Source organism: Adelges cooleyi, unplaced genomic scaffold (assembly GCF_023614345.1).
Source record: "Adelges cooleyi isolate 19-005CV unplaced genomic scaffold, UGA_ACOO_1.1 ACOO_flye_CR_arks_rails_tigmint_CR_PRNA_376, whole genome shotgun sequence".
NCBI lineage: Eukaryota > Metazoa > Arthropoda > Insecta > Hemiptera > Adelgidae > Adelges > Adelges cooleyi.
The window spans coordinates 13,980,996-14,006,584 of record NW_026096053.1 but is presented as its reverse complement, the minus strand read 5'-3'; the positions used below and the strand labels follow the sequence as shown (position 1 = coordinate 14,006,584).

The following is a 25,589-nucleotide window of genomic DNA, read 5'->3' as shown; positions in this document are numbered from 1 at the left end:
TCATCGCGTTTGTACGTATAATATAATAATATGATAATAAAAAAAAAAAAATGATTATAAAAAATACCTACAAAACGTCCGCCTCGTGAGGTGTCAAATAGTTTGTTGTTTTTTTTTTTTTTTTTGGTAGGTAGTTAATTTTTTGACAAACGTTATGCGATTGAACATTTTTCGAATAATATAATATACATTGCGCTATACGCGGTTACATAAATTTACCCAACCGATATGAATTATTATTTTTTTTTATTTTTTCCCCATTGTAATAACCTCGTATAACGTGCGCTTGATTTATGCACGCTGGCAAATCGTTGAAAGGAAAACCGTCGATTTTCCACGTTGACGTATCTCTGACCGTCTCCATAACAGTACCTATATATATATAGCTATAGGACATCATATAGTATAGCTAAGGTCCTCGACCGCTTTCTTCCTTTGCGACACACACACACACACACAAGAAGAACAATATCAATGTTAAAGTTGTTCACATGGTTCTAATTAGAGGAGAATTTTTACCGTATGACGTCCGCCGGAACGACACATAAAAAAAAAGTGTCGGCCTGCCTTGTCAAATGACAAGCAACTGAAAAAGATAATTTAGATAATAAATCTGGACAGTAAATATGGCCATTCGCCGATTTGTACACATAAAACAGATATCCTGATTTACTACCCACGTGACTCGTAAGGTGTCAAGTTTCAAACATGAAAAACAAAGGTTCGTACGATGAGTGAGGCAGACGTTGAATATTACATTTAAAGCTTACAAGTCTCAAGAAGCCATTTTCAATGGCCTCGAGAGAGACTGAATTAGACCGGAAGCATAAGGAGACCACAAGTTGTTGAATTACAATCTAAAACTGACCGAACAAAGGCGCAGTAAAGTGATTTAAGCGCTAATGGATTATCAAAGTCGTGAAAAAAAAATTGTTTATTAAACCCCATGAGATATTGATGGACCCCGTGGTAAAAAAAAACCACCCTGTTTATACCAAACTGGATAAAATATAATTGACAATATTTAAATAAGTGAACAAAAAAATACAATTCAATACATTGTGTGGTGCAGACTGCTTTTGCAAAAATTACTAAACGACTTAATATTTCAACATGTAGTTATTTAAATGTTTGTAATGATTAACGAATGGGTGACTAATGTATGGCTTATGATGGGAAACGATTCAGATTAAAAGGTTGGAGCTATGAAAAATTCAATTAAATCGCCGATAAGTTTCGACGTTTAATTTGATTAGAAAGCTTTTCTGAGTGGTTTGATGGGATGAACAAATTAGAAATATATTATTCAACAGCAAATTGTAATTAACTGTGAAACAGTAATTTATTTACTGTGTTTAATTGTTGATTGAAAATTGCCAAGGAATAAATTACAAATTACTCGGCGGTTAGATCACAATAGTTGGTGATTGTTGATATTATATAAATAATAATCACATTAATAGCCAAACATTTTAATGAGTAATTCAGTCAGGAGCAACCAGAGGGTGGAAATAGTGGGTATTTTTTTAAAAAAAAATTTTAATGTTTTTAGTTTGACATATTTTAACACTAAGTTTTATTACAGACTAATAAGTTTTTATAGTTATTTTATAGACTTATCCGAAAGTAATTTTTCACCGACCGCAACTCGTGTGAAAATAAAAATTAATAGTCGATTAGCACTTAATTATTTTGCACTCTGTTGGTGAAAACAACAAAATGATATCATCACATCGAATCGAAACATTTTTAAGATTAAATGTTTTAAAAAAAAAAAAAGAGAAGCGTTTAACCCACCCGTGGTTTTATTTCACTTAAAAAATCGACGGGGAGTGATAAATGATGGAAATGCATGTTATAATATATACATGGGTACACGTTTTAATCTGATTTTCTATAATTGAATTCACAATTGTACAATTAAACACATGCGTACCGTACCGAGAATGTTATTATATGTTCAAAGCCAGAAACAAATAGGCAACGGTAGGTAATATTTTCTCAAGTGGAATAGAACGGGTACAATGACTCGGCGAGATGGAAGGTGTGGATTGTTACAATATTTTTTTTTTTGAAATAAAGATAGGTATTGTATATTTGTTTTATTCACATAAAACCAACCCCTAATTATCGCACAAACAAATACACAGCTATTGTATTTGTTAACCTGGAAATTTTTGTTGAAATAAAAAAATCAAACCAACCGAATGCACAAACTTGTCATCTGCTATTTAAGCATAACAACCTATAACTATATATTCTGCCACAGATAAACAGAATATATATATATATATATATGTTGTATAATCATCTCTGGCTTGGGCCTAGACCCATTGAATAACGCATGGCCACGGTCCGGTCTGATGGAGCCCGCCTGCCCCTGAAAATAATAATACCCAACATTCATTGATGCAACGATATTGCCTACCTCGAACGCCGTCATTGACAATATAGTAGTAATTATCGGCTGCTAAATGTACGATTGTCGCTGTGACAACCGTTTCTTTCGAAAAAACAATCTACTCGAAGAGCGATTTCTAAAAAATTACAACGATACAAACTTTATTAATTTTTTTAATTAAACACAAAATTAACAGAAATTTAACAAAAGAATGTCGGTGGCCGAGATGAGACACAAGATGCACATGCAAGAAGTGGAGAACAAGATCAAACTGATGCGAATGAATTGGTTCGTAAACAACTATGAAAAGGTGTTCAAAAATCCGGAAAAACCCACGTCGGCGGTACCGACCAAGACGGCGGACTTGTACGAAGAAGTGTTGGAAATGCGACGGACCAGCAAAGAAATATACCGAAAACTGGCCTCGTGCCAAAAGGAAATGGAGGGAAAATTGAAAACGGCCAAGAACAACCTGAACGTGGCCCAAGTAGCAAACCTGCCAGTCATGTATCCGGTTCCGCCGGAAGTCAGAGCGGAACTGTACAACGGTAACATGTTTTACACGTTGTACTTGAAAATCGTATTATTATTATTACGCGATAACTCGAATAACGAAACCGTAGAATAGTCCAAGTATACCTATGAACTCTAGGCATAAGCAGCAACGGCGAAGGGCGGTACCGTTATTTGAAGATCAGAGATCAGCTTTTGCCAGAAGAAAAGTACAGGCTGTGTCCGACCGGCAACTACAAGTACGGATGGGAAACGAAAAAACAAAACAAACTCATGGGCCCCGAGCACGGCAGGAAACAAGTGATCAACACCACATTTTATCGGGCCAACGGCATTACGCTGTACGAACAACATCCCACGCAGAGGCCGCCGAATCCTCCTGGTCATTTGGTTTACGTGCCTTTGTAAACATAACAAATAGGTAAAACAATTAAAAAACAAAATTAAAAAAAAAAAAAAACATTAAATAATACGCATATAGTTTGTATTGGTAAGATAATATATAGTTTGATAGTTAATTACGATATAAACATAATGGTTTTTTGAAAAATCATTCAAAAACTTAAAATATATAACATAATTTTTTTTTTTTAATTTTGCATTATTATTTCGACTAACATCTTGTTCAAAAACAAACATAGCTATAGTTTATTTTTATTTTTTTTGTTCACGCGTTATTTTTAAATATGTATTCAAAACGATAATAAAATTATGGAAAAAAAAAATACCGATAACAAAAAATAAATATAAAATTAAAATACAAACACATCAGTTAATGAAGATTGAAGACACGTAATAGTAATAATAATAGACAGATTTATGTTTTTTCGGTAATCAATTATACATACTCGAGCTATAATATTATATAACTATGGAATAATTATTTACAAACAAAAGTTTAAATAATATATTTATGGTTAAAAAAAAAGAAAAACAAATTACTAAAATATTTCCATCAATTCACAAAAATGAAAAGGAGAACATAAGATTATTTTTTTGTTTTAACAAAAAAGTATAATAACTACGGATAAAAATAAAATGTTCTAGAACAAATTTACATACATTTTGTTATTACAGTAGCATAATTATTTTTGCATCGCTACGACAAAATGGCATTGATCGATAAGTTATAAAACATCGTATAAATACAAACTGGTTCCATCACTTCGTCTTTTTTCATTTTTAATTATAACTGAAGCATTTAAGTTCAATCTAATCGACAATTTATAAGAATTTGTTTTGGAGAATATAAGACGTAACACTAAAAATGCGACGACTGCACTTTTTGCTATCGAAAAAAAAAACGCCACCAGAAAAAAATACATATATATATATAAATAAAAAATATATATATATATACATAAATTACTTGACTAGCTATTTAAATTATACTCGTTGTTTGATTTCGTACAAGTAGAAAGAGCTCGACGATTAGTACAGCTGCAGTTACTAAAAAAAAAAACAACCAACCGTCGAACCGAAATAACAACAAAACTATAGTAAAATTGAGCTAAATAATGAATCGAAAAAAACATTCTCTTATGATAGAGCGATTCCTCAATTGAACAGAACAGAACTGGGATCTTCGTTGTCCATGTGTTTGATGTAGCGCAAAATGTCTTTTTTGGTTATTACGCCTAAAAGTCGCCTGTGAAAGAAATAATTAATGCGTTTTTATTTGTTAATTTTTTTTAATTGAGACTATAATAAAATATGTTCAGCTGCTGCTAGCTAACCCGTTATGCGTGACCAGCGTTTGTCGAAGACCCAGTTTCCTAAACATGTCGATTACGGTCTCCATTGGCGTTTGGTCGGTGATCGTGATCGGAGCCATATCCAATATTTTCTTCAGCTTGAGAGGTGGCGGTAAAATTTGTTGCGTAACGTCGGTGAATATGACCAACGATTCCGGCAGGCACCCGTCTGTTGTTCTTTTTGCGTTTTCTACAAAAATTGTGTGCATTTTTTTTTTATTACAATTATTTAAAACATTCCAAAAAAAAAATAGCAATTTATAAATCAATTGTTTTTTTTTACCAATTGCCAATTGTAAGTCTCTACGTAATACATAGCCGACGAGATATTGAGATTCTCTCGACACGACCACAGGAAATCCATTGTGCTCGGTTTCTTTCAGTAACGTTTCCGTATCTTCTAATGACATCGAAGATTGAGTGAGGACGTTAAGATGTTCGGCACGCCTTTATTAACGATTATAACAAAAAAAAATGTAAAATCATGACCGATATTTTTATTTAACTAATTTAATGTCAAAACAGTTTAACTAACCGTGGCTGCATGACGTCTGCAGCGATGGCCGTGTGAACAATTTCTTCTTTGCTGTCCAAAAACGGGTAGCCGTTCAGTTGAATATGCGCATCGTACATGCCTTCTTTTCCCAACGCGTCACCAACCCACTTGCTAGCCATTACAGCCGCCATCATCGGAACTATATACCGCACGCCGCCTGTCAGCTCAAACATTATAACTACCAACGATACTGAAAGTAAAAAAATACCACATATTATATATTAATTTAAATTACAATAAACAATGCATTTAAGGAAATATAAGGTCAACATTGACAAACCAAACAAATTAGGGGGGGGGGGAACTTTTCCTTTAATTTACTTTGTAGGTGTACTTTAAGGGCTTGAAGCCTGAAAATGAGACAAATGGTGGATACTGGATATTCAAATCACTTCTAAAGTCACAAAATATCATAATTTTCTCAAAACAAAAATACCTGTCATTCTGGTGACGCCTCCCAATACTGCCGCAGCGCCCACCATGGCGTACAATCCCGGCGTGATACAATCCTCTTGGCCTGGCAATCCACAGCTGTTGTCGAAAAACCACAAATGAGGATGCTTAGCAGCCAATTGTTGCATCAGGATACCAACAATTCGTCCGGCGATTCCTCCCAAAAATAAACTCGGAATGAACAATCCGCAAGGCACCTGCAAATCGACTACAATATTATAATACGATAACGAATAATGTGCAAATAGAAAATATACACTACCTTTATGCCAAAAGTGAATATCGTAAGGGCTAGTTTCAAGAAAAACGCCATAGAAAGGAGTATCATGGCTGTATAAACGCCTGGGCCTGCGACATTCGCCTTGTCGTTAGTGTAATCGCTAAATGGGAGTTAATTTTTTATTAAAAAAATTTAATATTATCGCTTTATCAAGCACACCTGGGCAGTATTTATTTGAATAACAAATGACAAACAATACATTTTCATTAGGTGCGCAACAAACTATTATTATTAATTATTAAAAGTTATTTGGATTTTTTCATTTAAATAACGCCCACGTCTGCTGCTTGCGATCTACACGAAGGGATAAAACTTACCACAGTTGATCATTATTAGATACATCGCATTGGCTAAATAGGAGATAAATCAGTTGGCTCATACTCATACGCGTGTACGGATTGGGGTAAGACAGTACAGCCGTTATAGCTGTGAGCACTAGTACTTCAATGACTGGATACTGTCCGAGAATTGACGTTTTACGATAACGACACCATCTGATGTTGCATTTGATAAATATAGTAGCAATAACTCCCTGTATTAAAAATTATGTTTGTACAAGCTTATTTAGTGAACATAAAACTTTTTAAATACTCACCCCGACAATTCCCAGACCGATAAATGGAACGAGTTCGAAAAACATCCACGGCCTGTGGTATTCGACATAAAACATAACGGAATGTGCGTTGCCGAACGGATTAATTGAACTGAGAACGAATGCGGCGACGAGAGCACAAAAGAACGATCGCCATAACGTTTTTAGAGGGAAATAATAACTGACCTAAATATTAACAAAAACAAAAAATATTATCAATTTAAATTCAAGTTGTCGGTGTGGCAATTTTACCTCTTCTAAACTAAAAAGAACTCCTCCAATTGGAGCTCCAAAAGCAACTGAAACGCCGGCCGCAGCCGCTGCAGATAATATTTCTCTCTTTTTTGCTTCATTGCGTCCGTATTTCGGAAACAAATAAGAAAGAATGTTACCTAAACAAATAACATAAGCGACGGTTAAAATATGTATTGATTACAAATTATTACATTAGTATTTTTTTTTTACGAGCATACCAATACACGACGCTATATGCACCATAGGCCCTTCTTTCCCTAAACTCAGTCCGGCAGAAACGCACATCATGATTCCGACAGATTTTATCAGCAACGTCCATTTTCCAAGATATCCTCTTATGATGAAACCACTCAAAATAGTTTTTATCTATAAAATCACAGTGCTAAATTAATTTACACATTATACCGACTTGGATGTTGGAAAGGTTCTATTTAAAAAGGAACTTTGTTCTGTTTTCATTTGAATTATTTTAATCTAGTTCATTTTTTGACGTTACTACTAAGGAACAAATTATGTTCTTCTATTTATGGTTCAATTTATTCGATTTTTATTAGAGAGAACACTTTACTCTTTGTTCTTTATTTATTAACTGAAATTAGTCGATCAAATTCAAGTTTTTATTTTTAAATAAGAATAATTAAAATAAACAATTTTCATTTACTTAATTACTTTCAATATTCATTTTGAATTTTGTTTAGTGAATAATTAAATAATTTAAAAAAATATGTTTATAAATTAAAGAATTTTATTTTAATATGACAAATAGTTTTTTTGTATTTCTTCGTTTGTACTAAAATGACGTTTCAATGTTCTTAATTCCAAAAACTAAGACTAAAACAATTTGATCGAAATTTCAGTAATAACGTTCCAGTTAAAAAAATAATTTTGTTCTAAAAATTTGAACCATACCTCTGGTATACCAGAACCGCATGCGTACGGTGCAAACATTCTAACTAGTCCAGCGGCGAGGGCAGCAAATAAAAGAGCCCAAATTACATAGAAAAAATATGATACTATGTAGGCGAAAGTTCCGTACTTCGATGAGGTCATCAATTCGGACCAGTAAAACCACTGAAAAATAAAATTAAAAAAATCAATACAAAATTACTCAGTTAAAAAAAAACATTATAAATAAGAAATGATTTAAATTGTTTATACTAAAACATATTATAAACCTGTTGTTTTTCAACTATATTTGGGGGTTGGGCAAATTTTAAAGGTCTCAACATTTCAACCAACTGAAAATAAATGTTACTACACCTACTTTCTCAGATTTAATTAACACAGTCAACAGTACATTTTTGGCCAGTTTTTATTCTGTTCAAGTAAAGTGTAGTTAGTGTTGAGAAAGGTGTATCCAATAGTAAAAATAATATTTGTTAGACCTCGAAACAAAACTTTTCAATTAGTAGTTAACCTGTTTAAAACTAAGAACTCAAAAAATCTCAAAGGACTGGTTTGAAAAGTTAAAAAATTGGTATACTTTAAGAATACATTTTGAAACTATAAAAAGTTTATGCCAGTTAAAAAAAAACTGAGTAATAATAATAATGTTCAATAACTTCTCGGACTAAAAAAAATAACCATTATAAAATTCACCTAAATATAAATCTACAGATTTGTGGAAAAAATAAAAAAGATAATAAAAATAATAATTTTATGATAAACTCAACACAATTAAAGAACCAAAAATTTGTTACTGAAAATTTCAAATAATTTTTTTTAAATTATTTATAAATCTTTTTAACCTTGTTATAATTCAAAAACAAGTGTTATATATTTTATATTTATTCTGTCAAACTGATGTTCACTAATAAAAAAGATAAGAAATTTAAAAAAAATTCTTGGGTACTTCAAAATTAAACAGCGTACTTCAAAGTAGATATGTAATAATAATTTTTTTTTATAATTAAAAAAAGAGATAATTTTCATACAAAGTTGTGAAATTAACTAATTGACTTTTTTAATATAATGTTATACGTTTTTTTTGGTTAAATGCTGTGATCTTTGAAATTAGTCCAAAGCTTTTTTAATAACAGGTCTAATCATTATATTTAAATACTTGAACCATACTTGAGAACAGTTTCCTTTATCAAACTCAAACGATGTTTCGTTTGACGACCAACAACACTGTTCCATGTTCAACCAAAAGGCTTGAGGACATACGCCGAATTTCAAGTCTGACATCCACGACGTACCAATATCGATAATTGCGGCGACGGTACCAGTCGCGAGGCCGACTAATAGCACGCAAAGCCAACCAGACCACGCATCGTGGGCCGCTTTTATCTAAAATGATTATGATTACTTATTATACTTATTACTAATAACTTATCGTAAAGAGTTTAAAAAGATGTCGGCTTTGGGCTTACCACATCTATAATAGAGTTGTTTTTGTGTTTTAATATGTATCGATGACGCAATCTATCTCGAGCTACATCACGTTGCCAATCTATTGTGTGGAAGTCCTCATATTGGCCGATGCCGGGTATATCTTCATTGTCACCTGAACCTAGAAATAAAATTAAAAAATTTTAAAATCTAGTATTTTTTATTTAAAAAAAAAAAAATACTCAAGCCCAAATATTGCAAACATTTCAAAGAAAAAAACACGCAACTATTTAATATTTTATTTTGATTTTAAATAATATTTTCAATAGCTAATTTTGCGACAGCTTCTGATCATTTGAAACAAAACTATCAGTTTGATTGCGCTATACAAAACGATAAAGCAGTTTTAAGCTAAAGACATGTGTTATAGAAAAAAAACAACACATACACACAAAAAAAGATGTACACTTAAAGTAAGCCTCACTAAGGCTTAGAAAAAAAAAATAATTGATGTATTATTTGAAATTCTAATATTATAGTATATCAAAACATAAAAGTAATATTAAAAAATAAAATTGAATAATGATACATCAAAAACTTAATTATCTACTCAACTAGCTAAAAAAAAATTTCAGAACTTTATTAGTTTTAGTTAGACGTTAGTTCTACTATGCTTACTAACTACTGGGGAAAAACAAATTGAATCGCAATTCTAACACAATATCGTCTCACTCACCATAATTTACTGTTCCGCCAAAAATGACATCAATACCTTAAAATTTGAGAAAACTCATAATTTTGTCATACATTATCAACACATTTATGGCACTTTTGGTAAAAGGAAGACACCTTGTAGAGTAATATGATATTGATCGTTATTTTTTTTTTTTCAATACAATAGTTATCAAAATTTACATATTCTACACAGTGTCATCTGTTGTTTTGAAAAGCAATCTTGTGCAATGTTGATAAATTAAAATATTTATTAAGAATAAAAATGTGTTTGAAATAAAAAACCCAAACATTAAATACATTTTTTTTTTTACATTTTCATTTGAACAAAATTTGCTCAGGTTTGCATCAATTAGTTATTCATTAAATAAATGGAATTAAAAATTATGCCTTAAAGCTTTTTCTTCCGGTAAGAAATACTCTGAACGAAAACATTACAATAGTTATTTATTAAAAACCAATAGAAAACATAATTTATTACCCGGTGAATGTGATGGGGATTGTCGATTTAATGAACGTTCAGTCATTGTTCCTGAGGTTGTGATATCTATCATGTCGTCATCAGAGCTTACACCCACATTTCTTTCGCCTGACCTTTTTACCTGTAAAATTATAAAACGTACAGTGAACATAATTGCAAACATAATATAAACATTTAATTTTAACTAAGTGAGATTAAGCTACTGTGGTAGCACTTACTGTCATTGTAAAATAGAATTTTCAATTTGGTTTCGAATAGGCACTTGGCTAACTACTTATAAAAAAACCAAACTATCACCCAAACTATCCCAAAGTAGGTAGGTATTGATAAGCAAAATTCTAAAACTAAAAGCAAATTAAATGAGCATCGTAAAATGTACAAGAATAAAAAAAATTCAATAAATTTGTGGACTTCGAAAATTTTAATCTTTAAAAATTTCAAATTATTTTGAATTATTTAAAAATGGTTTTGTTTCAAAACGTTTGAATCGCTTCTTATAAATGTTGCCCACCGAAGATATATACATACATATTTACATGAAAAAATTAAAAAGTATTATCATATCCTCATAATTATACTTATTCATGCAATACGGCAACCTAATTGTCACACAAAACTTATTGTAATTTTTTTTTTTCTTAAATTTTTAAAAAAAATACATCACATTAAATAATTATGTCAAATACAGTGGCATTTACTAAACATATTTTTTAACTCCAATTTTAATTAATTGAATAAACATTTTTCTTTTTACAATTCACACAAAGGCAACAGTAATAAAGCGAAAGCGATAAAGTTTGTTATTATTTTACCCGTGTTACAGCTTGATAAGACGATGTAGCTTTTATAGGAAAATCATTACTCGTTAATGGTAAGTTTTCCATGTTTTTCGAGAACCATACTTCTAAATATGAAATGAAACAAAAAAAAAAAAAAAGATGAGTATAAATTATACATGAAATAGTTTCAATGATTTTGTGTAGTCGAATATGATTCAGTCATGTATTAAAATGTCATCAATTATAACGCTTATACAATAATTACGACACATACCAAATGCGATTTTTGCAAAATCCTTCATTTTCAAAAATCGAGATATAACAATTCTATGTTTTTTTTTTTTATAGACTACACATATAAACCGTGCTTAATTTTTATTCCGAATTATTTTACATTTACGTAAAGCCTGTTTACTGTACATCACTCAAAACTTTATAATTCAACATATTTACCTAACCATTGTTCTTGTCACCTACACATAATGAAATAACATAATTTATCATGTTGCAATGTACACAAAATAAAGACCAAATCAAATACTTATCAATTACTGTTCCCCTTGACGTGAAACCTTAGATAAACCACTAAGATTGTATTACACAACAAATAGTATAATACCAATACGAGTCATTAACCAATGAACTTCACAAGTATCTCTACTAGAACAGACACGAGGATAAGCTTAAGTGACTAATCATAATGCTTGTTTTTTTCTTTCAGTATTAAACTTAGTAATTATTTTATAAATAATAAAATCAAATTAGTAGAAAAACTAGAGTGAAATAACAGTCAATCAATTATTTTAAAGAAAAAAAATGGTATTCTACACAGAAAATCTGAATTATTTAAATAAAAAGCCAAACTTTGCAGTTAAGTCGATATATTATACTATTTAAATTACAATTTCTCTTTTATTCAAACAGAAAAAGAGTTGGGCATTATTTTAATACATTTTTTATCATAATGAAGCGTTAAATAAGATATTGTCATTATATTTTTTTTTTATTGTATGATGTATAACAAAATAATTGTGAGAAGCTATTATTTAAAGAAATAAGACGAAGCTTATATAGATAATGATTAATAAAATACCTTTAATGTAATAACAATTAATGTTAAATGATCATATTTTGTCAAATTCCAATCATGTTTGACAAACAATTACATTAGTTTTAAACTATCGCCCCAAAATTACAAAACGTGTGAAGATATAACTTGTTTCAATTAAGCGCAATTATAAAAATTAAAATAAACTTTGTCAAAGTCAAACAATTCAAGCAGTTCAGAAATTACAAAATGTCCTAATTATATTTATTATATACAATTTCAAGACTTACAATCAATACATACTGTTTAAAGTTCTATAACTTAACATATTAGATAATGTTATACATTTTCAAAAATGTTCATATTTGTGTCAAATAAGAATACCCCAGAAAATCACCGAATCATAAATTAATGTTATATGGTCCCATTTGGTTGAATTTATAATACAACTTATATAATATATGTATTTTATAAATAATCGTACTCCATATGGAATCTTAGTGAACACATATTGAAATATATTACTTACCGCTTTATAGAAATTCTATCTGTTGTGTCACTTTTGATTTTAGCTACCATTTCCACTCGAATTATGAAGAAAACAAAAATTTAAACGTTTTGTTCATCAATCTGAAAAAATTGTTAAAAAAATAATATAATTACATTTTCTTTTTTTTACAGTAAAATTTTGATTTCATAAATCGAGAAACAAAAGTACGAATTAAATGAGTAATATGTACATATAGAATTTAAATTTTATTTATAGTTACCATAAATATTAAAAATTTTAATACAATAATTAGTAAATACTAATCAGACAAGCAAATGAAGCTATATAGGTATTTTGTCCATTAAAAAAATTGTATATCACAGAAAACACGGTGATAAGGGGTTGATAAGGCGATTCCCTCGACGATGGCCGATGGCATAAGTGTCACAGCCCCTTAGGACTTATTATTTTGATATAAATAATATAATACGTGTACTATGTAATGTGTTGCAAATGCAACAAAATTATTTGTTTTTAGTATTTTACATAGTCGACTTGTGGTAATTTCAGATTATACTATTCATTTATTTTACTATCATCATCAGCTTGTATAAAACATAATGACGAAGTGAAAACTAATAACGTCGCCATGTTGTGTCCAAAACACTGCCACGGAATAGATGAAAGCAGAAGGGTCACTTTTATTGTAAACAAATATGTGACAGCTATTTTTACATAGACCACAAAGAACATTTCTTTCTAGGTCTACTATGCTATTTTACAACGTACTATTTAGTTAGTATTATAGGTATGATATATCTATACACAATAAATAATAATGTTTAGATGTAGCATTATACTGGTGTACCATAGACCTATAAAGAATCTTTATAGGTCTATGTGGTGTACCTACTACCTTAAGAAGATGGCCGCCGCGATTTTGTGTGATAAGTATCTTCCTCGTGTTAATTGTTATCAGTGTACGGGGCCTGGTTAATGGTAACACGTTCAGCTGTTGTCTCTTTATTTTTATTTAGGTTATGCAACGTTATCACTTATAACTTATCAGTAGACACTACCAGGACCTTGACATGATAACAACGCACAAAGTCCCATGATATTTTTATTTATTTACAAAAACTACATTCACTGATTCACGTTTTACGTCATTACCATAGATTTATAATGGTCACTATTTAACATATTGACATACTTTTATTTTATTCTCCGAGTTGTCCTGTGCATAATATTATGGTATATGAAAGTTAATCGATGATAGTATGTAATTATTTTTACAATAATCTGTTTCTTGCACCTAATGATGTTGTCGTCTTATAATATTTTTATTTAATTTAACTTAGCGATGGCGGCAAATAATCATTACAATAGAGATAATATGGAAAAAGAAGAAACTCTTTTGCTTGAACGTCTGATCGCATTACAGAGTACGTACAATGTAGAATCGATATTTAATTAGATCTTGGAGAAGTATTGTTTAAATATTAAGCATCGCCCACATTAGCGAGCCCAAAAATTTGTCATAATTCTGACATTACATAGATTACCTCGCAACGTTTAACTTAATCGTGTTCGTGTTGCAGTTCGAGATTTGGCTGACTATTGTGGGCAAGGCTTTTTAAATTATAGAATATTATAAGGTTGTTTCAATGTGAAAAAAAAGTTTTTACTTTATTAAAACAATATACTAATATTGATATTATTATGTTATATTTTATTCGTTTGATTTAGAACAACTCGATGAGGATGAAGTGGCTTTGCAGAAGAATAAATGTCACTCAAAAGAAAACATAATGAATACAAATGTGATTACGTCCAAATTCAAGTATCGTAAAGTAAATAATTTTAAAATTAACGCATTTGTCCCGACAAAAATAAATGGTACTAATTTGTCGAATAACCAACATGCTATGAAAACTAAAGAGTTATCTACTCAACAAAATAAATCAACAAATGAATTATTTGCTCAAAAAAAACACATGTCCAACATATATGTGAAACCAAACTTAGGAAATATGACATCCACAAAAACAGTTGCCGATAAAAACCAGTTTTGTTTAAGCGATGATGTTTGGAAAAGTTTAAAGGATTATTCAATTGAAATTAACAAGGTTATAAAGGCAAGCAATTTAAATAGCAACAAATCAACATTATTAGACAATTGTCACTTGTTTTCAAATATTTCCCAGACATTGTTCAATGTTGATAATTATATAAAAAATGCAAATGAACATTTGGATTCCTTTAACTATACACTCGACAAAAACACTCCCACTAATGTGAAAACTAGTGAAAAAACCAATTGCCAATCAAAAAATGTTCATGTTAATAGAAAATTTCAAAATAAATATTGTGATAACAGTTCGACTGTACCTGAAAATTCTTTAAACTTATTACAATCAGTTAAAAAGTCTGTTAAAAAAACTGTACCGAAAAAGTTGCCTGGCAAATTGTTTAGCTCGCCAGCACTTGTTAAGATTGGTAAAACAAAGTTAATACGGCAATCATTAATCAAAAGCAAATACAAGCTGAACAACCAATTTTCTTTGGACAACAGAAAATGTATTCGTAAGCAACTTGGCAATACACTGTTGAAATCGTACAACAAAACCAAGTGGAATAAAATAATAAATTCAACAGCGGCGACCAAATCAATATGTATGAGTAGTAATAAATTAAAATGGACCAAGCCTAACAAATCGCTAGTCAACGATTTTAATAGAGTTGAATCCCCGAAGACGGACAAACTAATTTTGTTTGGAAAAAATAAAATAATCAGACAATCGATAATTGGTTCGGTTCAGTCAAAAACAAATAAATACAAGCTAAAACACTTATCTCACAGATTCGCTTTGATGAGAAAGTTACAATTAAAAAGTAATACAAAAAATAAAACTATATTAAATTACGAACAAACCGTTAAAAATACTTTACCTTTAAAAAATACAAACTTTGAAACAATCAAAAATAAGAAGAACTCGCATTCCATGTATTCGTATGTCAATCCAAAATTAAGGTTTGTACACTTCAGTGTATCTTTCAAAGCTAGTATTGCTTATATTTATCATACATTCATCTTTTGATTTTTATAGATCTAAAATCAATACTCCTAACAGTAATGCGAGTAAAATTAAAAGCTCGAGTTTGAAGTGCCAATTGACGCCTACCAACGCCAGTTGTAAACCTCGACTAAGTTTCAATACAGAAAATAAAGATAAGAATAAATTTAAACTTATTAACAATAATAAAACTCTAGATCAACACAGGTAAGCTAAAATATTTCTGATAAAAAAATTGTTTAATTGTTATGTTTTATTATATTGTATGTATGTACATTTTATTTTTATATGATTACAGATCGATTAAAAGAACGTTGACAAAACAATTATGTTTGGTTTTCAATCGTTTTGGTACATGTCCATTGTTAAATGAAGGAAAATGCGACAAGAGACACTACAAAAAATTCATAATGTTATGCTCAAAGTTAGACTATCGTTCATAAAACGTTTTAAGTAATTAAAAAAAGAGAATGAGACAAAAATGTTTTTATCGTTTTAGATATTTGTCGGCTGAATGTGTAGACAAAAACTGTACCCTATCGCATAACATAGTGAAAGAAAAAATTCCGTTTTGCAACTATTATTTAAGCGGAGTGTGTGTTCAACTCAACTGTCAGTACATACACGAATATAGAAATCCAGACACGCCTATTTGCAAGAAGTTTTTACACGGTTATTGCGCTCTCGGCATAAAAGTACGTCTCGGAAAACGTTTAAACAAATATTTACTTCTAACAATAACATAGCATACGTATTTGTTATCAATTTTCGATAAAAAAAAATCAAATGTTTTCATCATACTTTTTTTCTTTTTTAAGTGTCCTAAAAAGCACTTGAATCTATGTCCGTCGTTTGCGACAAAGAACAAGTGTCCGCACGGTCAGAAATGTCTGTACCCTCATGTTCTAAACACCACAACGAGTAAAGACACAGCCGAGTTAAACGAACCTAGATATTTTGAAACGACAATTCCAAAAGTAACTGAATTAAACGTAGCAGAAAGATATCATATAGTGCCAAGACGACATGCTCCTCTGCTGGAATTGCCGTCGTTTATACCATTAAGTTAAAAGGTTAGTATTGATTTAGTAAAAACGTGTAAAACTATTTGAGTAGAATTTGTGAACACCACTGATGTAATTTAACACCTTTGGTATTTACAGACTTAAACTAAAACGTTTTGACGATTTCAACGGTGCAATAATTTTATATTTGTTATTTCAATTAATTCAAAAATAAATTAAATTGTATTTATTATATTAATAAAATTCATTAACATTTATTTTAATAACAAATAATCATTGAAAATACATTTTCATTTAGCATATAACATATTTTTTTACTTAAAAAATACATTTATAATTGATAGGTTTCAGTTTTTGGTAGAACAAAATATAAAATTATTAATAATAACTAAATTATTAGAAATATTTTTAATATTATTAAAAAGTATATAATATATTATATAAAATAAAAATTGTTAGTTTTCATTAACAACAAATTTAACGTGTTAGTCGTTGTCTTATATTGAAAAACAGTTTTCGTCACTAATAAACTATACATTTTATTTTTGTATAAGGACATTTATTAAACAGTTATATTTGTGTCAGTAAATTTAACAACAGAATAACATTTTCTTTTCATTAAACAAATCATAAATGTAACTGCTGAGGATTACTATTTATACATAATAACATAATATATATTGTGTATACATTTTTTTTTTCACAGGTAAAATTAATTTGCTCAAAACTGTCATACCTGGATGTCGGGTATGTAACTTTTATTAATTTACACTTTTACTTATTTGTTTAAAAATACAACAAACACATTAGTTTGTTTTGCAATTTGGACGTAATTGTTATTGACTATTACAAAAATAAGAAATAGTTACATTATCATTGAATTGAAATTTAATAAAAACTCGTTTGTTTATTAATAACAAAGAAAAATGTTCATACTAAAAAAAAAATTGTCGTTAATTCAAATTATTTTTGAAGTTATACAAATTTAATTTAAACTCGATAACAATAGTAGTTGTATATAAAATAATAATATTCATATAATTGAAGACATAACAATAAAAAAATGTTGAACATTTTTTTATTATTATTATTTATTTATTTTGCGTTTTCAAATTAGCCATCATATATATTATTATATAATTTCACAGACCTATAACTAGTGTTTTTACTGATATAAATATTTTTATTTTCAGATACTTATTTTTCGTTAAGGTAACATTTTTAACGTTGCGAATTCAGATCTTATTATGTATATATTTATTTAGGTAGTTTAAAAGTTTTAATAAAAACTAATCCACTGCAAGTTTGCGAAAACTACCGACCATAAACTGGGGACTGTTGTTGTTCAATGCGGACACTCGACCTTGTCGTGCACCCTCGCTGAACAGATCCTCCTCGACAGACATTTTTTCATTTTTCAGAATCTGTTCCCGTTTTTCCAGCAATTCTTCTCTCCACAAATCTACACTCGTGTGGATGTAATATATTATTAGAGCAAAATTTTTATAACCAAAAATATCGTAATTACCTATCATCGTTGACATTTCCGTTTCTCCACCGTATTCCTTTGGAAGCAATGTCTTGTCCACGTACGAATGACTCTCTTCAATTGTACTGAATATCTGTCATAGGGTAACAGACTTGTTAAGCGCCGTGTAAAACTTATTGGTTGTTTTTTTTTTAATGAGGATGTTATACACCATCGTTGGCTTATCGTATTACAACAAGCCTCCAAAATATTTTCTCAAGGTGAAATTTCGACAAAAAATAAAACAAATTACTGTACGTTTTTTTTGTTTTTTAAGAATGGTTCTTTAGAGTCGATTAAAAACAGCAACGAAGAAACGTTACTTAAAAATAGATACATTTTCTTGTTTGTAATACAACATTAATGAATATTAATACATCTAATTAAAAGCTGAAAGATTGTGCTCATAACATCCTCTAAAATTAAGCGTGATAAATATTATATTGTAACGTTTTTTAATTACTTTTACTCGACTCCGAATTTTTTCAGATACCAACGACATACCGAAATCCAATGCATACTTTAGCGTTGTGGGCACGTTAACGCCATAAATTTCTTTATGTCGCATTGGGAGAGTTCTCTAGAAAGCAAATAGTTATATTTTAATTGTATTCAAATATATAGGCGTGATATATATATATATATATATATATATATATATATATATATATAATTGGTATATCTTACCACATCTTACATACACCTCATAATATATAATAAACCACTTTTGTATAATTATTGGTGTATCTAAGGGTGGTTTATTATATATTATGAGGTGTATGTTAATCAGTTTTAAATTAGTGAAAAAAAATGTATATATGTATATGTGTATATAATAGGACATTTTTAACAATTTCCTATCAAATGAAGATATTGAAATAAAAATCTTAAAAAATGTATTTTTTTTTTTTTTTAATTGATTTCGAATTTATTTTCCAAAAATTCTAAATGAAGTCGATATATATATTTTTAAATAAAATAAATATACATTTAAATACAAATTAAAGTTCTTCTCATTGTTATAAAATTCATTTGAGATATTAGCCGCTATCGTTATATATTTTTTTTGAAAATCAAGTTAACGAAGAGTTTGTAAACAATTTCAAACTCTGACTTGAAATTCGTTTTTGACAACATGAAAAAAAAAACGTTAAAATCGTTTTGCTTCAACAAATAAAAATCTCAAAATTAATTAGCCGCTTTTTTTTTACTTATTCAAAACCTGTTTGCGAGACTGATACTAAAAAAAGTTCCAAAAAAAAAACATACTGGTAAACAACGCCGTGATATAGAGGGTGATTAATTTAACGTAAACCACTCATTTTTATAAAATTATTATTTATCTATTTTATTATTTTTCAGAGCTCTATCAACTTTTGAAATTTAAACGGTAATGTATTTTATAGTTAACTGACTTTTTAAATTGAGAATAATTTGCTGATAATGTTGACTGGACAATAACCGGTTTTTGATAGTTACTTTTTAAAGTTTAAAATTTAGTACTCTACCCTTCCTCCCCCCATGTACAACTCTAATATTAAACTATAAAAGTAAGTAACTATCCAAAACCAGTCGAAAGTTCCAAAATTTGACAGCGCTCTGAAAAAAAATACTCATAAAGATAAATATATTGATGTATGTGTATATATTGTATTACCTATATATTTTGTATATTATATTCGCTTAACGTTCTAAGAAGTGGTTGCTTTGGTTATAAAATAAAATGTTTAACGTTCTCGAGTAAATAAAAAATTTATCAAAAAAAAAATTATATATTGTTTTTATTTTTTGGCCAACAAATGTAATAATAATATGGTTACCTCTCCGTTTTTAACGATTCTGATCGCTTCTCGTGGCGTGAACAGTGTCATCTGTTGCAAACTCATGCCCGCGGCATCAGTGTAATGTACAAAGCCACGGACTTGATTTATTTGGTCTTCCATCAGCGTTTCATATGTCATTCCGTGCATTCGGCACATGTCTTCGTTGGTCCATTTGGAAGGGTCGAAAACGCCTTGTAAAAACACAACGGACAAGTTAAGAGGTAATACGGCTCACGGTTTATTAATTACAAGTACTTAGATCAAAGTGTCAAAAAAAAAAAGTTTACAAATTTACGGAGAAAACAATAATACGACAATATATAGGACGGTTAAGAGGACGTCATAGCCTTTAAAAAAAAAATATCGTTAAAACGGCACAAAGCGAAATGGTCAAAGAAAAACAATTTTGACACCGGTTTTTAGAGAAGAGGAGGAACTTTAAATGAGTTCTTTCGTCGGTATTTTTGGAAAACTCAAGTTAAATCTTAAACACAAATACTTATGGCCGTTTGCATCTGTTGTACATACACTTTTAGGTAGGCTATAGTAACAGAATCGTTAAACTACCCTTACATTTTTAACATAGTTGGTGAAATCGGTTAGGTACCTATTGAAAAAGTAAAAAAAAAAAGGCCGGAATTAAAGTATAAATTGTAAATGTTGGATTAATAATAGCAAAAATAAAAGCTGACGGTGAACCCAGATGAAGTTTTTTTAGATCTCTTTACTTTGTCTAATTATATGTTAAAAAACATATAATGTCTACGGTCCTAATTACTGAACTAATAATTAAACAACACCTAAGGTTCAACCTTTAAATTATGACTTTGCAAAACAATTGCCTATACCTAACTGCTTAAGAAATAAGGGTATGACGAGAAAACATCATTAATGACTATTGCATAAATTTTGTTTTTTACTCCATCAAAACAGTTTTTTGCTCGAATCATAACCAAAATGTATATAACAATAATTATGCAAACTATCTTTTCACACACAACAAAGCCTGCTCCTTTTGGGGGAATATTATAAACCGGCGGCGATTTTAGTCTAAAAACGAATGTACTATGTGATTTTTTTTTTTTTTTAATTAATAGGGTCAATAGAGCTGCACTTTTAATGGGCTCGAAATCGTTATGAAAGAATTATAGTATGAAAACGTACCTAACTAAACCCAGGTCGGCTGGTTTTCACTTACCGGGTCTTGTTATGATTATACGGCGGCCGTTTTTATCCCGCTTGGGCACTACAAATATGTACCTGAAATTCATAAAATATATATTTTTTTTTTGTTATTTTTAAATACAATACATAATATATTACAATTATTATTATATTCACCCCAACGACAACAGTTTTTCCAGTCTGGGACATTTGACGTCCAGTTTGTAGAACAGTCGCTGACCGAAAGTTTGTCGCAGTAACAAGTACCGTTCAAGTGCTTCCTGGGCCAAGGGTAGACTAAACTTCTTAGCTCTGAGAAACCTCAACAAGAAGTTTTCGTCTAGAATTAAAACACACAGACTACAGGGCGACTATTTATTAATTTTTTTATTTGTTGCTTTAGAATGTTAACACCTATTTTGTGATATTTTCGATGCACTGTTTTTAAACGTAGCATAATTTTATTTAGAATGCTCTGGTTATCTTACACGAAGATGTAATAGTTCGTCGGTGCTATAATATCGTTCGGTTTTTTTATAGAATATAATTGGTTTTTTTTTTTCACACCAAAAGATTGTATAGATAGTAACATATAAGATTTCCAAAATTTTAGAATAGTTTAAAAAACTATTTTTAATAAAAACAAACGATAGGTAAGAAGACATAGTCGATACGTCAAACCACAGAAGAGATGACGAGGAATTCAAAACTTTTATCAGAATTGAAATTTTAAATCGCATAAAAATATGAGAACTTGGATTATTGGCAATAGAAATTCGGTATGTTCTTGCACAAAAATAGATACCTAGCCTGTGTGCGTTATGGAAGTTGAACAAACATTAAATACAAAAATAGATCCCTCTTTCCTGTGTTAGTATATATGTATGTATGAGTATAGACATTTTAGCTCAATATTAAGTTTTAGTGAACATTTGAATGCGCCTCGATACATGCACTTTTATCGTCGCAGTCGCTAGGCCTTTTAGAGCTCAGTTGTTTAACTTCTTATAATAACTATAATAAGTAAAAATCTTGTTACCGTGCCCGGTCCATAATATAAATGATATATATATATATTTTAAGATCACTTACCCGTACGCGAGTTGATAATTTTTTTGTTTTGTCTCAACCACAATCTTATTTGGGTTAAAGCATTTTCGCGGGTAACCTCGTCCTCTCGGAGCTCTTCTTTTGCAATCTGAAGTGTCTCGGAATCCATGACAAACTATTATTATTATTGTTGTTGGTGCGATTAAGCGTAAAGTATGTTCGTATTATTTACCAGAGAAGCAAAAATGGTATTTTTTGTGATTTTTTTTTTACCGACGGCTTCCGCATCGACGACCGACTGAACTGATGACTGCCCAACAGTGATAGTTATATATGATATTAGATATTACTTTGTGTCGATATACGTCTCCTACTCAAACGGAAAATCATAATGCCCTGTACCTGTGGTAAATAATGGTGTTAAAATGACAATACACAAAACTATAACACCAAACGGTTGTGTAAGTTTAGTAGGTACAGGTGCTATAAGAAATAATAATTTATATTCTTAATCAATGGAGCATGTACTCTAGTCACCTATGTGCCTACAATACAGTAGGCACATAATTACTCGCATTTTTTAATAAAATATCGATAGTTAACGATTACAAATACAGAAGCCATAATTAGCCATAGTAATATGTATGGTAATGCAATAACGTCGTAACATAACAATTGAACGAAATCAAATTATCCATCTATATTTCCATTGCACGCAATTAGGATCGCACTATCATAGCTTTGCGAAGCAAAGTATTAAAGTATTCTTAAAAAAAAAAAAAAAAACTGTTCAAGTCCATATTCATTCAGGTTAGGTTTGTGGACAAACATCTGATGACCGTTCTCGACAGTTTGGCTTAGAAATGTCAAATGAACCATTAATCGTTACTATCGACATTTAAATATGACCAAAACAATGATTGAATACATTTATTGTCAGAACTTTTTCTGACATCGAATATATCTTTGTTTATAATTATATCATATCTTTGTATAGACATTTTTGAAACGCCTATTTTTCGATTAATAGGACGATTTTAATAGTAATACCAACTAGATTATCACCACAGGGTGATGTAACAACAAGAGTTCTGGAACTTTTTTCAGATAATTCCATTTTTAAATAGGTAGTTATAAAAGAACCTGAACAATAAGAGTTGTATTTTAACAGCTCTGCAAATGTTCTTCATAAGCTACAAGAAGAACTTTTATGAAAGAGTTAAAAAATCATGTTACCTATTTGAAATTCACAGAAACAAGTTCTAGTGAAACTTACATGTGATAACTTTTAAAAATAAAAATAATACTTTAATAACATGAACTGTGAACAGTGAAAAGTTACTAAACGAATGACATTTCTTAAATATGTTATATTTTAATTAATGATTTATCTTATCCTTATTATTTGTTTATATTGTTATACATATTATTTGCATTTGCTCTTAAAAAAAAAGTACGTCGTTTTATAAAATAAGTAAATAATCCGATTTGTGGTAACAGGTGTGTGGCTTTCTCAGGATCATTTGACTTATAATTTTGTTAACTTAGAAGGGTATATCAGCGACGAGTGTCTTTGGGGGAGATAGAGAGAGAGAGAGGCAACCCTTCCCTGGAGTCTCTAAGGTAATGACTCTTTTGTAGAATTATGTTTAATAATGATTATAGATATGTATAGAGGAGGAGGGAGGATAGATAGACATAATATTTGAAAAATGAAATGTGTCCATTAGTCAAAATTATCATAGTTTGATAGTAGTATACATATGCATGTATAATTGTGTGTGTGTTTGTATATTTTCTATCCTACCATCCGGCCTCCCCTGGTTTTTTTTAAGGTGGACGCCCTTGTCGAGTATGTTGCAATTGTTTCAAAATAAGTTACCGTAAAGTGCATTATTTTTTTATTTCCTTTGCATAGGGCTAAATCCCGTAAAGGAAACCGAGTAGGTATACTTGACAATGCGACGATTGGTTTATATATAGGACAATATGAAATTACCTAACATATTATGAATGCCTAGCGGGTATAGGTATATTATACAATGTAATATTTTTACTCTTTAATAGATTCGTTACGCTTAATCATATCTTTACCAGTATACACCTGTACATAATAATACACATTGTACTTTTTGTGCATTGCAATAACGAAAAAAAAAATTAGCTCACTAAGTGGCCCAGTATATAATAGGCGATATTATAGGTACTATATGGACGACATGGAAAACAATATACCTATGTCTAAACTATAACACCAGGCAAAGGAAACATATTACATACTTACCCTGCAGTACTTACTGTGTATTATATTGTAATGGGTAATTCTATTACTTCATACTTCATATTGTGGTCGCGAGTGTATATTATATAGTGTGTATACCAAATAATTATCTATTCTATGCATTGAGGCTTATACACGCAACACATACTATAGTTATACTATATTGCAATTTGTAAATGTAGTGCCAAAAATTGGCTTGATTTGAACCCAAACGTCGACCAATCGATCGACTTCAAAATTCTATACTCAAAAGGTTACACGATGACTGCATATAATTTAATCACTTTCAATAATAAACACCTCCGTCTGCGAAACCATAAACTTTCAAATATTACTATAAATTATTTAAACGGACAATAAAATATGTGTTTAATTAAATCGTGTTGTGGTTTAGTTTAAGTTGTAGATTTTTAAATTTCCCCCTTTCCCCCCCCCCCCCCCCAATTGGAAACAATATAATTAATGATGGCTGATCACACCACTGATGTTGCACCGGCACGTTATTCACAATGGTTATTACTTGGGTTTTCCTGGTTGAAGTCGACAGGATGCAATTCGACAGACAGCCCATTAAAAATGGAAACATTTGTTATTTATTTTCAAATTCAATGTATTAGTGTTATTATTATTATTATCCGAGTTTTTATGTTGAGCAATGTAAGTGTAAATTATAAAATATTAACATGACCGAATACGCAGTGATTCAGCAAAAAGCGTACTCAAACGAAGATCGATTATCTTTTTAATAATATTTTTTTGCCACTCATAGTTGCATCCCGCACAGGTACACATTATGGTTTTATGGTAAAACTAATGTACATTTTTTTTTTTTTTTTTTTTAATGGCTGCGTTGATCGTTTTCGAATTTGAAAATACGAGTAAACACAAAGAACCTGAAAACCGTACGTCAGCAATCTTACAAAAGGAATATCATGACCTCAAATTTGAACATAAAACAACCATGCGGTCATTTTAG

The 25,589-nt window shown here is 30.0% G+C and overlaps 3 protein-coding genes across 13 annotated transcripts; 1 reads left to right on the top strand and 2 right to left on the bottom strand.

Annotated features, from left to right (window-relative positions):
• Positions 1-3,590: 3,590 nt before the first annotated feature.
• Positions 3,591-13,193, bottom strand: LOC126840802 (H(+)/Cl(-) exchange transporter 4). 5 transcript variants are annotated; one of them, XM_050576755.1, is made up of 19 exons: positions 12,946-13,190; positions 12,705-12,805; positions 11,161-11,252; positions 10,567-10,692; positions 10,349-10,469; positions 9,872-9,907; positions 9,177-9,316; positions 8,878-9,093; positions 7,714-7,875; positions 7,023-7,170; positions 6,802-6,941; positions 6,553-6,735; positions 6,275-6,489; positions 5,940-6,057; positions 5,661-5,874; positions 5,204-5,414; positions 4,952-5,115; positions 4,651-4,858; positions 3,593-4,562 (listed from the first exon to the last, which is right to left on the bottom strand). In XM_050576755.1, the coding sequence occupies exons 4-19, from the start codon at positions 10,570-10,572 to the stop codon at positions 4,472-4,474; spliced, it is 2,373 nt and encodes a 790-aa protein (XP_050432712.1). In that variant the 5' UTR covers positions 10,573-10,692; positions 11,161-11,252; positions 12,705-12,805; positions 12,946-13,190; the 3' UTR covers positions 3,593-4,471. The 5 variants fall into 5 exon arrangements, with proteins under 5 accessions (XP_050432708.1, XP_050432711.1, XP_050432712.1 ...); XM_050576754.1 differs by lacking the exon at positions 10,567-10,692 and having other exon boundaries at positions 3,592-4,562; positions 12,946-13,193; XM_050576751.1 differs by lacking the exons at positions 10,567-10,692; positions 12,705-12,805; positions 12,946-13,190 and adding an exon at positions 11,402-11,604 and having other exon boundaries at positions 3,591-4,562.
• Positions 13,194-13,783: 590 nt separating this feature from the next.
• On the top strand, positions 13,784-20,026 carry LOC126840521 (uncharacterized). 6 transcript variants are annotated; one of them, XR_007686069.1, is made up of 10 exons: positions 13,784-13,947; positions 14,027-14,110; positions 14,415-15,699; positions 15,776-15,949; positions 16,041-16,166; positions 16,242-16,437; positions 16,561-16,815; positions 17,474-17,514; positions 17,961-17,979; positions 18,033-19,160. XR_007686069.1 is itself a non-coding variant. In XM_050576332.1 (9 exons), the coding sequence occupies exons 1-7, from the start codon at positions 13,938-13,940 to the stop codon at positions 16,810-16,812; spliced, it is 2,127 nt and encodes a 708-aa protein (XP_050432289.1). In that variant the 5' UTR covers positions 13,784-13,937; the 3' UTR covers positions 16,813-16,815; positions 17,474-17,514; positions 19,658-20,026. The 6 variants fall into 6 exon arrangements, 5 of the variants coding, with proteins under 5 accessions (XP_050432289.1, XP_050432288.1, XP_050432287.1 ...); XM_050576332.1 differs by lacking the exons at positions 17,961-17,979; positions 18,033-19,160 and adding an exon at positions 19,658-20,026; XM_050576331.1 differs by having other exon boundaries at positions 17,961-19,161.
• LOC126840522 (alpha-tocopherol transfer protein-like) lies at positions 17,258-22,683 on the bottom strand. Of its 2 annotated transcripts, XM_050576336.1 has the most exons (7): positions 22,375-22,674; positions 21,460-21,622; positions 21,317-21,378; positions 20,116-20,309; positions 18,759-18,875; positions 18,296-18,389; positions 17,258-18,229 (listed from the first exon to the last, which is right to left on the bottom strand). In XM_050576336.1, exons 1-7 carry the CDS (start codon positions 22,499-22,501, stop codon positions 18,057-18,059), a joined length of 930 nt encoding a protein of 309 aa, XP_050432293.1. In that variant the 5' UTR covers positions 22,502-22,674; the 3' UTR covers positions 17,258-18,056. The 2 variants fall into 2 exon arrangements, with proteins under 2 accessions (XP_050432293.1, XP_050432292.1); XM_050576335.1 differs by having other exon boundaries at positions 17,258-18,389; positions 22,375-22,683.
• Between the last annotated feature and the right edge of the window lie 2,906 nt (positions 22,684-25,589).

Excerpts from the sequence above, each read along its gene's own strand:
- LOC126840802 (XM_050576751.1), bottom strand. The coding sequence starts at position 11,429 with ATGAAGGATTTTGCAAAAATCGCATTTG. Across the intron at positions 11,253-11,401 it reads TTTTGCAAAAATCGCATTTG|AAGTATGGTTCTCGAAAAAC; the intron begins GTATGTGTCGTA and ends TTTCATATTTAG. Across the intron at positions 5,415-5,660 it reads AGGCGTCACCAGAATGACAG|TATCGTTGGTAGTTATAATG; the intron begins GTATTTTTGTTT and ends TTTTACTTTCAG.
- LOC126840521 (XM_050576332.1), top strand. Across the intron at positions 14,111-14,414 it reads ACGTCTGATCGCATTACAGA|AACAACTCGATGAGGATGAA; the intron begins GTACGTACAATG and ends CGTTTGATTTAG. Across the intron at positions 16,167-16,241 it reads TTCATAATGTTATGCTCAAA|ATATTTGTCGGCTGAATGTG; the intron begins GTTAGACTATCG and ends TTATCGTTTTAG.
- LOC126840522 (XM_050576335.1), bottom strand. The coding sequence starts at position 22,501 with ATGGATTCCGAGACACTTCAGATTGCAAAAGAAGAGCTCCGAGAGGAC. Across the intron at positions 21,379-21,459 it reads GAAAAACTGTTGTCGTTGGG|GTACATATTTGTAGTGCCCA; the intron begins GTGAATATAATA and ends TATGAATTTCAG. Across the intron at positions 18,876-20,115 it reads GAATCGTTAAAAACGGAGAG|AGAACTCTCCCAATGCGACA; the intron begins GTAACCATATTA and ends TTTGCTTTCTAG.